Raw genomic sequence first — 13,976 nt, 5'->3', positions numbered from 1 at the left:
ATTAATCAGGTGAAATTAATTTTAATAATATATTTTATTTAGCCTAATATATATAAATACATATATTATTATTTTAATATTTAATCAATATAAAGTATCACTGAGATCTTTTACACATTCTTTTTTCATACTAAACCTTCAAAACCTACTTCGAGCACATCTCAGTTCAGATTAGCCACATTTTAAGTGCCAAGAGCCATATGGATACTATATTGGAAAGCACAGTTTTAGAGCAAGGAGTCCTGACCCAGGCATCCATAGACAAGATTGACGGGGATATGAACTTGGATGGAAAAACTAATTTATCTTTATTTTCACTAACCTCCAGTGAACTTTAGCATTTACTTCAATTATAAATATAAGCAAAGAACAACAGCCGTATTAGTAGTACCTGAGATTTTTGTCATTGTCACATGATTGGGTTCCCCGAGAAAGCTGACTCTGAGATGGAGAGTTGGATGTAAGAATTTTACTGGGGTGTATCCTTGGGGTCAATACTTGTAGAGAAGTAAAGGCAGCAGAATTAGGCAGAAGATGGGCTGTGAGGCAGTCACAATAAAGGCCTCAGGTGAGCCTACGGTGAGTTCCGGAGCTAGAATGGCCCTATAGAGTTGTCCTGAGTTGTTATCCCACATAGTCACTCATCAATGCTTTAAAATTATAATTGGTATTGGATCTGCTGCCCTTATATGCATAGCAGGTTTTTTTTTTAATACTGTGATAACTGCATTTCAATATAATTGGTTTTCATTGCAATCTTATTTATTTTATTCATTTACAAACATTCTGGAAGGAAGCCCACAGGCCTACCAAACTGCCAAAGGGGATCCATGGTTCAAAAAGTTAAGAACGCTGCTATGAGGAACGTGTAGAAGTCCTGGGAAGAGCAGGCCTGCGTGGGGCACTCTAGACAGCATTGCACAATGGACATTTATTTGTCTCATGATCCTCTACCTTTATCAAAAAATCTGACAATCTTCCCTACCCCCAAATGCCCCTGCTCTCAAAAAGCTATATTATTTGATGTTTTGTCATGGCTTCTCCTTAAAGGATCTTCGGTCATCCAGCGAAGAAAGCCACATTGTGAAGATTGAAAAACCCAATGAAAAGCGTAGAAGAAGAGAAAGTGGGGCAGCCCCTCAGGGCTCTTTGGGCCAAGGGGGCATCAGCCTCTTTCAAGCTGTGGGCTACCTCACAGGCGAGATGAAGGAATGCAGGAACTGGCTGAAAGGTAGGCCAATGCCCAGGGCAGAAGCAGCCAGACCAGGCCAGGCCAGAGAGCCAGCCCTCCCTCTGGCTTGGACTGAGGAAGCTGCTCCCACACTCACCAATGGCAGGGCCCCCACATTTGAGGTCCTCCAGCTCAGGGCTGGCTCTGGGTGGCCGTAATGTATCCTACTACCTGAATTCCCATGGTTTCAGAATTCAGTGCATTCCACTGATTTTAGTTCTTTGCAAATTCTTCACTCCTACGTGGAATAGATATAGGACAACCACATTAGCAACGTAGAAGCCATTTTCAAACAAACTGAATGGTCATTCCTTCACTTATTCCACAGTCATTTTCTATGTGCCAAGAAAATATTGGCCTCAGCCTCCCCAATGTTCCAGATTCTTCCCTTTTAACATCATTCTTCTCCTAGTTTCCCTAAACTAAATGTTGCAACAAATATCCCTAACCTACCCTCCCCCGCTTGCCCCCCACTTGTATATATTGTCCTGGAAACCAAACCAGAGAATGAGACAGAATGCATGTCAATACTCAATGTCAATACATAACTCAATGCTGATTTCACAGCTGGGCTAAAATCATTTCTTTCCAAGCCTTTTTTTCTCCAGACTGTATTCTTTGCTGCTCAGATACCAGCCCTCAACTGAGTCATACAGCTCTACACAAAAAGAATTTCCTTCCCTCCCCACCTCTTCCTTTGGACCAATAAATTTCCCTTGGAATGTTCCTGGGGCTTCCTTACCAACCAAGGTGATGGCTGGAATAACGTTAAATTGGTCTCAGCATGGTGCCTCAGTCTGTATGGCAAAACTGAAACCACTGTGGACTGACTGTCAGGCCACGCAGAGATTCGGGCTGGGCGCCAGACTGAATGAGGGAAAATGTCCTGGCTAGTGCATCCCTGTCTGCCTTGGTTGCCTCGCCAACCAGTGGTCCAGCAGGGAAGCACAGGCTGATCCCTGCTGATGACTCTGCTTATCTCTTTCAGATAAGCCCCTGGTCTTCCAGTTCACAGACTGGGTTCTGAGGGGGACCTCTCAGGTGATGTTCGTCAACAACCCTCTCAGCGGGCTCATCATCTTCATAGGGCTCCTGATCCAGAATCCCTGGTGGACAATTGCTGGGGGTCTGGGGACATTGGTGTCAACTTTAACTGCCCTTGTCTTGAGCCAGGACAGGTGAGTTCCTCTCTCTGAGGGTCTTGGGTTCTTGGGATAGACAGGTGGAGAAGTGTTTACTTGAGTGACCTTATCCTAGTATCAGCCAACCACAGTCTCCTGAGTATCAGCTTTAAACATGTCACTCAAGTTCTTTACACAGTTAAACTTCTCCTAAGTTCACAACAAGTGACAGTACCAGGCTCCATCTGACTGTAGAGACTTCTGGAAACATTCCCTCGAAGGCAGGTGCAGAGGAACACTTAAGCTGCTCTTCCTTCATGGAGCCTACAATCTAGTTGAGGAAGATAAGACTAACAGATAAGAAATGTCTCAGAATAATACAAGACAGTATATACTGGAGAGCTCAGAGAAGGCAGACCTCATTAAGTGTTGGGAAGTTTAGAGAGGGCAGCCTTGAGCTAGTAACATCGATGTGGGAGAGAGAAAGGCGAGAGGAGAGGGCAGTGAGGGCGTGGGGGGGTGGCATGGAGAAGGGAACAACAGGAGCTGAGAGGGGGCAGGTTGGGTCGGGGGGTGGGGGGCAGCTCTGCACTGGTGGTCACAAAGCCCAGTAACAACAACAAGTGCATTTTAGAGAACGGGACCATTTCCTCAGACTTTGCCATATGTTATTCCAATGGTTCCCAAACTTTCCTGATGGCCAGAAACACCTGGAGTGATTGTTAAGAAATGTAGTTTCTCAGCACCGCCCCAGTCCCCCTCCCTCCCAGAGATATTCCCATTCAGTGGGTCTGGAGGTGGGCGGTGTTTTAAACAAGATTCTCCTGGGTAGTTCTGATGATCAGAGAGGTCTGGGAATGCCCAGAGTCTCAGGTTTTTTTAAATTTGGTGGTCACCACTTCATTTGTAGATCATGAATTTTTAAAAACAGGATTTTTTTAATTAAAATAATAGAGTAAAATAAAACAGATTAGAGTAATCCATATGTAGTAAAGGTAAATATTATTTTGTGAAATTTTTTGTTTCAATCATGTTGGGTGTGTGTGTGTGGGGTGAGAGAGAGAGAGAGAGAGAGAGAGAAACTGGGCCATACTATAAAATATGAACACATTCCTTCCTTACCATGGGGTACTGTAAAAATATTGAAAAACACTGTCGTGCCTTGTTACCTGTGATTCTTCCTGCCACTTCACAAGGCAGACAGTGAAGATAAGAGGGTCCACATTTTGCAAGTGAGAGAAAGAAGGCTAGGAGGAGTAAGGTGCTCACGGAAGGAGCCACAGCCAGTGGATGGCAGGGTTCAGGCTTGGACACATGACCTGCGTCTTCTAGGCTGGAGGTCAGTGCTCTCCCTGGCATGTGGAAAGAGTGGACAGCAGATCCGGGGGCCCCTGGTGACCCCAGAGCCTGGGGAATGATCCGAGTTGCTTGTGTTATAACCAACGCTGCAGCCCCCCTGACATTCCAGCTCCACCAAGGCACAGGCGTGGGTTGACTTTTCTCCCATGAGAAGTGTCAGTGCCCTTCTAAGGTGGCCTTGGGGGACCACGCCAATTCTAGCTGGGAGACCATATGAGATCAGATGAATAAGAGGCTGAATTCTTTGGGGTGTAGGTCTGGTAGGTGACAGAAGAAATGGGCTCCAGCCAAGATTGTGTCTGTTTCAAGCAGTGGGTTCCCTATTCCTTGCCGCCACTCACCTACAGCCTCACGGAGAGCTGGCATAGAAATGGCCTCCAACAGGATCAGCTCTTGTCCTACTGTTCCATCACTGTTCGCCAAAACTGCCCTGAGGTGAACTCCATCCAGCCCACCTACAGGTCACCTTCAAGAAGCCTGTGTCCTTTCCTGCTCTGACAGTCTAATTCACCAACTTCCCTCCTGACCATAATTCACTGGAAAACTTGCCAAGCCATTCAAAGAGTTGCTCCATGGACTCTTCTTTTGCTCCCAGTTTTATGAGGGAAACACACACACATTCTCTGCCTAATCTTCCCAAATATCCTGATTAAGAATCTAAGACAAGTGTGCATTAGCTAAAAACCCAATCCCTCAGCTTGGTTTCCAAAGCCTTCTCTGACGGGTCCCACCCAACCTACCATGTAGCATCACACTCTTCCCAACTGAGCACTTTTGCTTCGGCCTAACTAATCCTACCCTTCCTTCAAATCCCTCCTCTGCCAGGGAGCCACCCCTGACTACCCCAGTGCTCTCTGAACCCTCCTTTCTCTCTGAAAAACCACACACACACACACACCCCTTCCCCGTGACACACCTCAGGTTTCTCTTAGATTTCCCTCTATATAAAGCAGTCTAGACTCCCCTGAGAAGCAAAGGGGAGCTTAGACACAAAGTGCATTATTTAATTCTAGATCAGTAAGGGTAATCAAGGGGTGTGTGTGTGTGTGTGTGTGTGTGTGTGTGTGTGTGTGATCTAGAAATGTGCCGGCAGCTGTGTGACTACCCTATACTCATTGACTAAGCTGACTTTTTTCTGTGAGCAGCAGGAGGAACAGACCCAGTAAGTGCCAACAAATTCACACAGTACCTCTGTTTTCAACCCCAGGACCACCATCGCCTCGGGTCTCCATGGATACAATGGGATGCTGGTGGGAATGCTGATAGCTGTGTTCTCCGAGAAGTTAGACTATTACTGGTGGCTTCTGCTTCCTGTGACCTTCACAGCCATGTCCTGGTGAGGCACCTCCTTCTTTCCGCTCTCGGACCTACAGGGTCCCAAGGTGCTGTGTCTGACACTGTTGTGGGGCCCAGTGTCTTCATAGTCAACCTGGTTTGTCTCTATCTTGCAAGAGTCCATGAGTTGAGTTGCAACAGAAGAGGATCATTTTGAGTTTGGAATAACACGGACCTTTCAAAGAGCAAACGCTACATTTTTTTTTTTGCAATACGCAGGCCTCTCACTGTTGTGGCCTCTCCCGTTGCGGAGCACAGGCTCCGGACGCGCAGGCTCAGCGGCCATGGCTCACGGGCCCAGCCGCTCCACGGCATGTGGGATCTTCCCGGACCGGGGCACGAACCCGTGTCCCCTGCATCAGCAGGCGGACGTTCAACCACTGTGCCACCAGGGAAGCCCTGCTACATTTTTTTTTTTTTTTTTTTTTTTACTGTGCTGACAACCTCCTCTGAATGATAGGCTTAGTAATAAAGGCTAACATTTACTGAGTATTTTCTACATGCCAGGCACAGTGCTAGGCAAGGGAGGACTATTACTGTCCCCAATTTACAGAAGGGAAGGCTAAGGCATGCAGAGGCTATGCAACCTGCCCCAGATGATGAACCCAGAGTCTGCACTATTCAACTCCAGCCTACATGGGAATCGTCTATCCCGTGGCCTCACCAAGACCCAAAAGCTGAAACTCACTTGTGATAGAATCAGAGAGCTTTCTTGAAACAAAATGTCTATATTTAAAGCATAGAATCTTTGAACAAGAAGCATCAGTTGAGGTTTTGCTATGCATTTGCCTCATTTTTCAGAAGGAATAAAAGTCAAGATGAAGGGTGTTAGCAACAAATAGGCCTCTTACATATGTAATGTTCAGCTCACTTGAACCTACAGTGGTTCCTGTAGCGTTCCTATAGGTTCCTAACCTATAGCGTCAAGCGGTCTGGTCGCACCCACTGTCACATGGTAGCAGGAAGCCTGAGGGGAGCCCATGTCCCCCAACCCCCTGAACTCTACCACTCTCTGACATGTCGACTGATTTTTAACATCTTTCTTTGGTTTCAAAGTCTGGAGTTACTAAAACCAGTTAGTTTAGTTTAGTTTAAGTGCTGTTCCGTTACTTTTTAGGAGTGTTTGCAAATAAATTACTACATTAAGCATTCTGGGCAATTTACATTTCTTCTTAGGATTTCTTCGTTAATCTATCAAAACAAAATGCTAACACAGTCATTTCTGTGGGGATTTCCTTAATGTCCCCCACACGCCACGCCTGAGGAGGAGGAGAACTTGTCTTCATTTGCATACATTTGGTTTATAACTACATAGATTAAGCCCCTCAGACACAGTGCACTGGGTGGCAGTGTGTCTACCGTGCCCCCATCCCCACCCTCACTTCCCAATTTAAAGTGAAAAAAAAAAAAAGAAAAAAACATTGGGCCCCTACGCTGGCTGAGCTCTGTGCTACTATCCGGGCACTTCATGAATCCACTCACACAATCCTGGAAATCCAATCCACAGCGTAGGTACTAAGTAGTGCTGGAGTTATCCAACAAACAAAAATTTGCTGAGGGCCTGCTATGTGCAGAGACTATTCTAGATGTCGGGGAGAGCTGTGAGCAAGAGAAAGTCTCCATCCTCTGGGAGCTGACATTCTTCTTGGCAAAGATAGAAATAAACTCATCAATTGTTCAGTAAAACGATCGTTTCAAGATATGATATGTGCTTTGAGGAAAGCAAAATGGAGCAAATGGGACAAAGAGTGATCCCAGACTTGGGTGGTCAGGGAAGGCCATTTGGAAGAGGAGACATCTGAACTGTCACCTAAATAAGAAAGTACCTGTCATCTGAAGATCTGGGTGAAGTATATTGCAGGCAGAACCAGTGGCATATGCAAAGACACCTACTGGAGAAGTATGATGTGTTCAAGAAACAAGACCAGAGGGGCTGAAGCCCAGTGAATGAAGGAGGGGTGGCAGGAGGTGAGGGCAGAAGTAGATGATGGCCAAGGCCCATACACCTTGTGGATCTAGTAAGCCTTTCTTTTAATTGAAATATAGTTGCTGTACAACGTTATATAAGTTATAGGTGTATAATATAGTGATTCACAATTTTTAAAGGTTATACTCCATTTATAGTTATTATAAGATTGGTTATATTCCCCGTATTGTACAATATATCCTTGTAGCTTATTTTGTACCTAATAGTTTGTACCTCTCCAGTAAGCCTTTTGAGTTTTACAACTGTGATGAGAAGCAGTTAAAGGGTTTTAAGCAGAGGAGTGATAGGATGTGGTTTAAATTTAAACAAATCACTCTGCTGGTAGTGTGGAGAACGGATTTTAGCTGGAGTGGGAGTGGATGCTAGAAGCATAGTTAGGTGTGCTGCAATAAGCCACAGAGGACAGGAATGCTTTAACCAGGGTGATGTCCATGAAGGTGAAGAGAAGTGGTTGGGCTTGGGATATATTTTAAGGAAGGTAGTTGGCAGGACTTTCTGGGAGGCTGTGGAGTTTGGGGGTGGGGGTGAAGGAAGACTCGGTGCACTCCTATAATTTGCCTGAGCACCTGGGTTGATGGAGGAGACGGAAAGAAAAACCAGTTGATGGTGAGGGACAGGACACACGTCAAGAGTTCTGTCTGGACATATTAAACTTCAGCATTCTGAGTAGAGATGCTGAGAAAGAAATTGGATGTGCAAATCTGGAACTTAGTGATTTGGTCAAGATTAGGAAGGCAGAAGCATATGGAAGATATTTCATCCTTGAAACTAAAGGTTATCACCCAGGAGGAGAGGATTCCAAAAGAGAAGATCCAAGACAGAGCTGTAGGATCTTCCAAGATTTAGATGCCTGGCAGAAGAGTGGAAGAACCACTGAAGGGGACTTGAGAAGGATAAGCTAGAGAAGCAACTAAGTGCAGTGTCGTGGTAGCCCTGACAGAAAGTGTTTCGATCCAGGCGGAGGATCCAACTGTCAAATGAAAGGGGCAGAGAATGACCACGGCAAGAGAGATGTCATCGGTGAACTGGACAAAAGCCATTTCTGTGGTGTGGGGAGAATATCCACCTGACTGGAGTGGGTTTAGGAAAGAATGGGAGTAGAAAAATTGGGGACAACAAAGATAGACAAGTTTTGAAGAGTATTGTTGCGCAGGGGGCAGAGAAAAGGGGCAATATTTGGAGCAGAAATAAGAAAGGGGGAGGATTTTTAAGGTAGAAGGTACTAGAACACATTATGTATTTATGAGAGTGACCTGGAGAAAAAGGAGAGGTTGAAGCTGCAGGAGAGAAAGGAGAGAATTGCAAGAATGAAGTCTTTGAGAGACTGGATCCCAAAGTACAAGGAAAAGAATTGGCCTGATAAGGGAGCAAGGACACTTCCATTATATGAAAAAGGCAGAGAGGAAGAGTATGTGGGAACAAAGCAGTCGGAGTATGAATCTTACGGTCGGGAAAATGAAGCATTTCTCATCTTGTCATTTCTGTTTTCTTAGTGGCGTAAAGCAAGGTGGTTAGCTGAAACTAAAGGGAAGCAGAAAGTGAAGAACTGAGAAAGGAGAAAATGCAAAATTGTTGTCTCAGCAAGTTGGAGTTAATTTGCTAGGGACGTATAGTAGGGATTTCAGGCAGTCTTAAATGCCCAATTGAGATTCATCGTACTTAATTAAAAGTGAGCCAATCAACTGCATCACATGAGTTCAAGTTTTGTCCTGCAGCTCACTGCTTGTGGGAGATGTAGAGTGTTGGGTGCCAGGTGGATGGCCCTTTCAGAGGAAACTGAGGCTAAGGAAGGTTAATTTCCTAACGCAGCTCACTCAGCCTGTAAGTGTAGGAGTTAGGATTTGCACCTCGCTCCATCTTTCTCCAGAATCCACTCTCTCCCCAAGGAAGACACCAGGAAGACAGAGGACACAGACAACTGAAGGTTTCATTTTCACATGGTGGCTCCTAGCATAATTCCAAGTACTTCAGCCGAATTGCTATATTCGTAGCAGCCTCCTCTTAGAAGGTTATTTAAAGCATACAGTCTAAATGTTATCACAGCCCACGATACATTGTGATGTACATTGTAATGACCCAAAGGCAATACATGACATTTTGTAAGGATAAGATCTTGTTTAGTTTTCTTGGTTTAAGAAACAAGGAAATATATAAATTATTTTGTAACATTTTCTATTGAAAACAAGTTATAAGACTTTTAAGTTTTGTTTCCCAAAGATGTAGACTTATATTGAACACCTTATTTCCAGTCCCAGGTAAATGGACCACTCGAGTCTCAAGGGAGCCAGGAATGGCTGTGCCAAGGAGAGGGGATACAGAGCTGACTAGACAGTATAGACTGAAGGATGAGCACAGCGATTAATCCTTTGTCCCTTCCATCTCCAGCCCTGTCTTTTCTAGTGCCTTGAGTTCCATCTTCAGCAAGTGGGACCTCCCGGTCTTCACACTGCCCTTCAACATCGCAGTGACCCTGTACTTGGCGGCCACGGGCCACTACAACCTCTTCTTCCCCACGACGCTGGTGGAGCCCGTGTCTTCAGTGCCGAACATCACCTGGTCAGAGATTGAGATGTCTTTGGTAAGTCACCAGTGGCAGGTGTGTGGGGCCCTGTTTCCACTGCAGACCGTCTCACTCACCACCACTTTGTGGATTACTCAGGCTCTCATCTTCTCTAGATGCACCTCCAGCAGATGATGGGTCTTAGCAGAGAGGAGGACAGGAAACGGTCACTGCCACCTCCATATGTTCTTTCAATAAACCCCTACTGAGGACCTTATTTGTGTTGGGCACTTTATCAGACACTGGGAATACATGGAGAACAAAACAACATCCCTGCCTTCATGACGCCTACACTCTGCACAGGGAAACAGATAATAAACAAGTTTACAGATAAAGGTTAAGTTGACAAGACAGAACGGTGGGATTAAGGGGAAAATATTAACTAAAACAGATAGTTGGGTGAAGGGTCAGGACACTAAAATAATGTTTAAAATTAAGATTTTAAAGATATTATCAATAGAAGATGGGGTTAAATTTTTGTTTATTTTCCATATCAGCGGTTCTCAAGCAAGAGTGATTTTTGCCCTCCTGGGGAAGGCAAATGTCTGCAGAAATGTTATAATTATCAAGACTGGGGAGAAAGGGTGCCACTGGCATCTAGCGGGTAGAGGCGAGGGATGCTGCTAGATATCCCACAATGCACAGGTCAGCCCCTGTCCCACAGCAAAGAATTAACCAGCCCAAAATTTCAGCAATTCCAAAGTTGAGAAACTCTGCTTTATATTCTATCGCACATGTACATATTCATTTATTCTACTGATCTCTAGACATCAGAGATCAAGGGATATAATAAAAACCTAACATAAGATTAGATATACAGAATCGTAAAATTTTGCCTTTGTTAATGAATATAGAGATAGCTAACAGCTTACACTAAAGCAAGTTTATTACGTATCAGACACTGTTCCAAGTCCTTAGCTTACTAACTCATTTAACCCTCATCATAACCCAATGCTGTAAGTTCTATAATCATCCCCTTTCACAGACAGGAAAACCAAGGCACAGAGAGGGTTAGATCCCTGAGGTCAAACTGTAGCTAGTGCCTCAAATATTGTTCACAATATCTGATTTCTGAGCCCTCCCCCCCCCCCAGCCAAGTCCTTGTCTAGATGTGCTTAAACCTCTGGGTGGCCCTGGTGCCGGGCAGACACCAGGTGGGGTGGACAGCACAGGCCCTGCAGCGTCAGCCAAACTCCGAGCCTGAACCTGTCAGAAAAGGAAAGGCTCCCCTGCCCCTCATGGCAAACACTGCTGCCAGCAATGCCAACCTTTTTCAGGCTTTTGTCTTTTTAAAAGCTTTACCTGAGGCTGAGGTTAGAATGGGATCAGAAGCAGGATTAGGGTCTAAATTCAAGACAATGGAAAAGACAGGAAAAGACAGAGCCCTGCATTTAAGCAAAAGCCCACCCTCTCAAATGGGAAACTGCTGGGGTCAGAGCAGGGACAAAACTAATTTTGAATCATCAGTGATCAGCCATCTGGCGACTGGACATACACGGCCTCAGGGGCACAACCCGCTATCCCTGAGCCCTAGGGGTGAGTCTGAGTGACAGCCACAGGGACATGTGGCACTGCCAGAGAGAAAGGGCCACTAAGCCCCCCACCCACCCTGCACGGTGAGGCTGTACTGTCCTGTGCTGAGGGGACCAGAGTGGAGACAGCCACACTGTAGAGGTACCTCTTGTTCATCTTCAAAACAAACAAAGTGGTAGGAGCCAAATTCAGATACCCTGAGGCCCAAGCACACCCTCTGAATTCCCCACCACCACCACTCTGACCACTGGCTCCTTTTCTTCTGCACATCCAGATCTGAGTTTTGAAGAATCAATGCCATTTCCCTCTTTCTCTTCAAAACAATGAGGGGAGTGACTTCTGTTTTGTTTAACCAGCTTGTTGTTGTTACACAAGGATTATCCGGAGTACATAGGAGGCCGGTCCTTAGTAAATTTCCACCGCACACCTGACTGCACTGCGCACCAGGGTATTGGCTGTGGCCCGGAGCACAGCTTGGAGGGACCAGGGCCACCATTCGCCAGGCTGAAATTTGGAAACCGGCAGAGCTTCATTCTAAACCCAGGCTTCACTCCAAAGCAGCTTGTCCCCTCATTCTTCTCATTCTTGCCTGCTTGGGCCTTAAACCTGGGTCCCCAGTTGGGAAGGTGGGAGTCGGATTCCCCGCAGCATCCTGCATTCCTCAGATGTAGGGAAGTCATGGAATATTTACTGAGTAGATTTCCAACCTGTTCCCACTCTGAAGCTGAGCTCCCTGGACTGGTACAAAGGGTTTTCAGGGTTTCTTTAAATGAGACGGGGCCCCTACCCTATGATTCCTTGCAGAAGTCTATAGACTCTGGCCCAAACAGTGCTTGGTGATTAAAAGGCCACCCATTCGGAGACAAGAATGGACATAGTTTAAAAGCTCTCTGGGACTCCTCAAATTCTCTAAAGAAATCATACTGACTCCAGAATTAAGTCAAGTTGTTAAAAAGAACAAAATTTCATCAAAGGGAGAAATGCAATGCTCCCAACATCTACAGTAGATTGTCTGTAGCTAATCCATTGGTCCCCAAGCTCTGTTGTACATTAGAGTCACCAGAGGCCCCAGCCATGCCTCCTGACCCCCCACACCAGTTAAAACAGAATGTCTGGGGAGGGGCCAGACATCAACATTTTTTTAAAAGACCTTTAGGTGATTCCAATGTACACAAGGTTTGGAAACCACTGAGCTAACCAACACATATTTATTAAGCACCTATTATGGGCCCAGGTAAAGGAGACCTGTCCTCAAAAAGGTCATGTGAGCTGGTAATGGAGAAAGGAGTTGGCAGAACCTTAAAGCTGGAAGATAGTCGGCTAGGACAGCCTCCCCATCTTACGGAGGAGGCCACCAGAGGAGGCAACATGCCAGCGGTTACACAATGACCTCCTGCAGAGCCCCTAAAAGCTAGAGCTCTCGGGCTTCCCTGGTGGCGCAGTGGTTGAGAGTCTGCCCGTGAGCCATGGCCGCTGAGCCTGCGCGCCTGGAGCCTGTGCTCCGCAATGGGAGAGGCCACAACAGTAAGAGGCCCGCGTACCGCAAAAAAAAAAAAAAAAAAAGCTAGAGCTCTCGACTCCCAAGCCAGTCCTCTCCCTGCCCTGTCAATCTCCCTCCTTTCCTTTTTGCCCTCAAAGAACTTTTTGCCAAGGTGTGGGTGGTTCAGCTAGGGCAAAAAAAGGCTATCTGACATCACTGCCAAATCAATCACCTCCAATTCCAGCGCCACCCAATGACTGTCAGGCCCAGGGATTTGGGGCTCCATGCTGTTCTCCAGATGTTCCTCGCGCTACCTTTCTGCAATGCGAAGTGCTCCTCCAGAGCAGGGGAAGTGGCTTCCCCTCCTTCCCAGGGTCCCACCATCCCCCAGGTAGCACTGAATGTGAGGCAGCCACCAGTAGACTAGGGGTCAAGCTCAGAGGCTCTAGCCTGGGCTTGGCCACAATGAGCTGGCTGACCTTTGGTCAAATCATTCATCAAAATGGCCTAGAATATTTCTAAAATTCCTGGAATATTTCTAGAATTTCAGAAGGTCTAGGGGAAATCCCCTAGTGCCTGAAATCCCCAGTGGCAGTCCAGGGAGGTATCCTCTGGTCCCCTCAAAGCAAAAGCCATGTGTCCCTCAGAAGCACTTCTGTCTGGCCTCTGTGTTGGGGGACCTGCCCGGCTTTGCATGAGGGATGCTCAGATGCCTGCCAGGTGGTGGAGTGAGGAGTTATTTGTTCCAGTTTGTGCCCTCCCACGTTCTCCCACACACTGGAGGGCACAACCATCCTTCCGTTCCACCCCATTACCCACCCAGGAATGGCTCACTCCTGGCCCTAGGGCCTGGTCCTTGCATTATCAGCCCACGCTCCAGTGACCTGGATTCTGTTGACTTTGCAGCTGCTACAATCCATCCCCATTGGAGTCGGACAGGTGTATGGCTGCGACAATCCCTGGACAGGTGGCGTGTTCCTGGTGGCCCTGTTCATCTGCTCGCCACTCATCTGCTTGCATGCAGCCATTGGCTCAATCGTGGGGATGCTAGCAGGTAGGACAGGGCCCCCTCTCTGCAGGGATCATTTTCCTGGGGTCATTTTTCCCCAGCACACAGCAAATTGTCTAGACTTATCTTCACTGGAGTTTTTAAACACTGTCAGGGCTTGAGAATTATTTTTCCATTTCTCGAGTCCGCAAAGGGAGCAGATTGCAGTAGCAGGATGTGTGGAGAGATGCAAAGGGACTGAGACGTGTTGGCCTGTAAGCTGAGCCCCTGGGAGCTGAGGGGTGGGAGGAGGGTAACCCAGTGAGGGTGGGGGCCAGTAGCAGACCAAGCAGAGGTATAAATGACCCAGCCCTTCGAAATT

The 13,976-nt window shown here is 46.5% G+C and overlaps 1 protein-coding gene across 1 annotated transcript in view; it reads left to right on the top strand.

Annotated features, from left to right (window-relative positions):
- Positions 1-13,976, top strand: part of SLC14A2 (solute carrier family 14 member 2) — a 55,855-nt gene that overhangs the window by 8,106 nt on the left and 33,773 nt on the right. Inside the window, exons 2-6 of the mRNA XM_060170218.1 lie at positions 1,051-1,231; positions 2,220-2,409; positions 4,919-5,047; positions 9,419-9,611; positions 13,513-13,660. Of these exons, the coding sequence (XP_060026201.1) occupies positions 1,051-1,231; positions 2,220-2,409; positions 4,919-5,047; positions 9,419-9,611; positions 13,513-13,660 (841 nt within the window). The remainder of the gene's footprint in view (positions 1-1,050; positions 1,232-2,219; positions 2,410-4,918; positions 5,048-9,418; positions 9,612-13,512; positions 13,661-13,976) is intronic.

Source organism: Lagenorhynchus albirostris, chromosome 14, assembly GCF_949774975.1.
Source record: "Lagenorhynchus albirostris chromosome 14, mLagAlb1.1, whole genome shotgun sequence".
NCBI lineage: Eukaryota > Metazoa > Chordata > Mammalia > Artiodactyla > Delphinidae > Lagenorhynchus > Lagenorhynchus albirostris.
The sequence above is the reverse complement of the archived record's forward strand: the minus strand, read 5'-3'. Positions and strand labels throughout refer to the sequence as shown.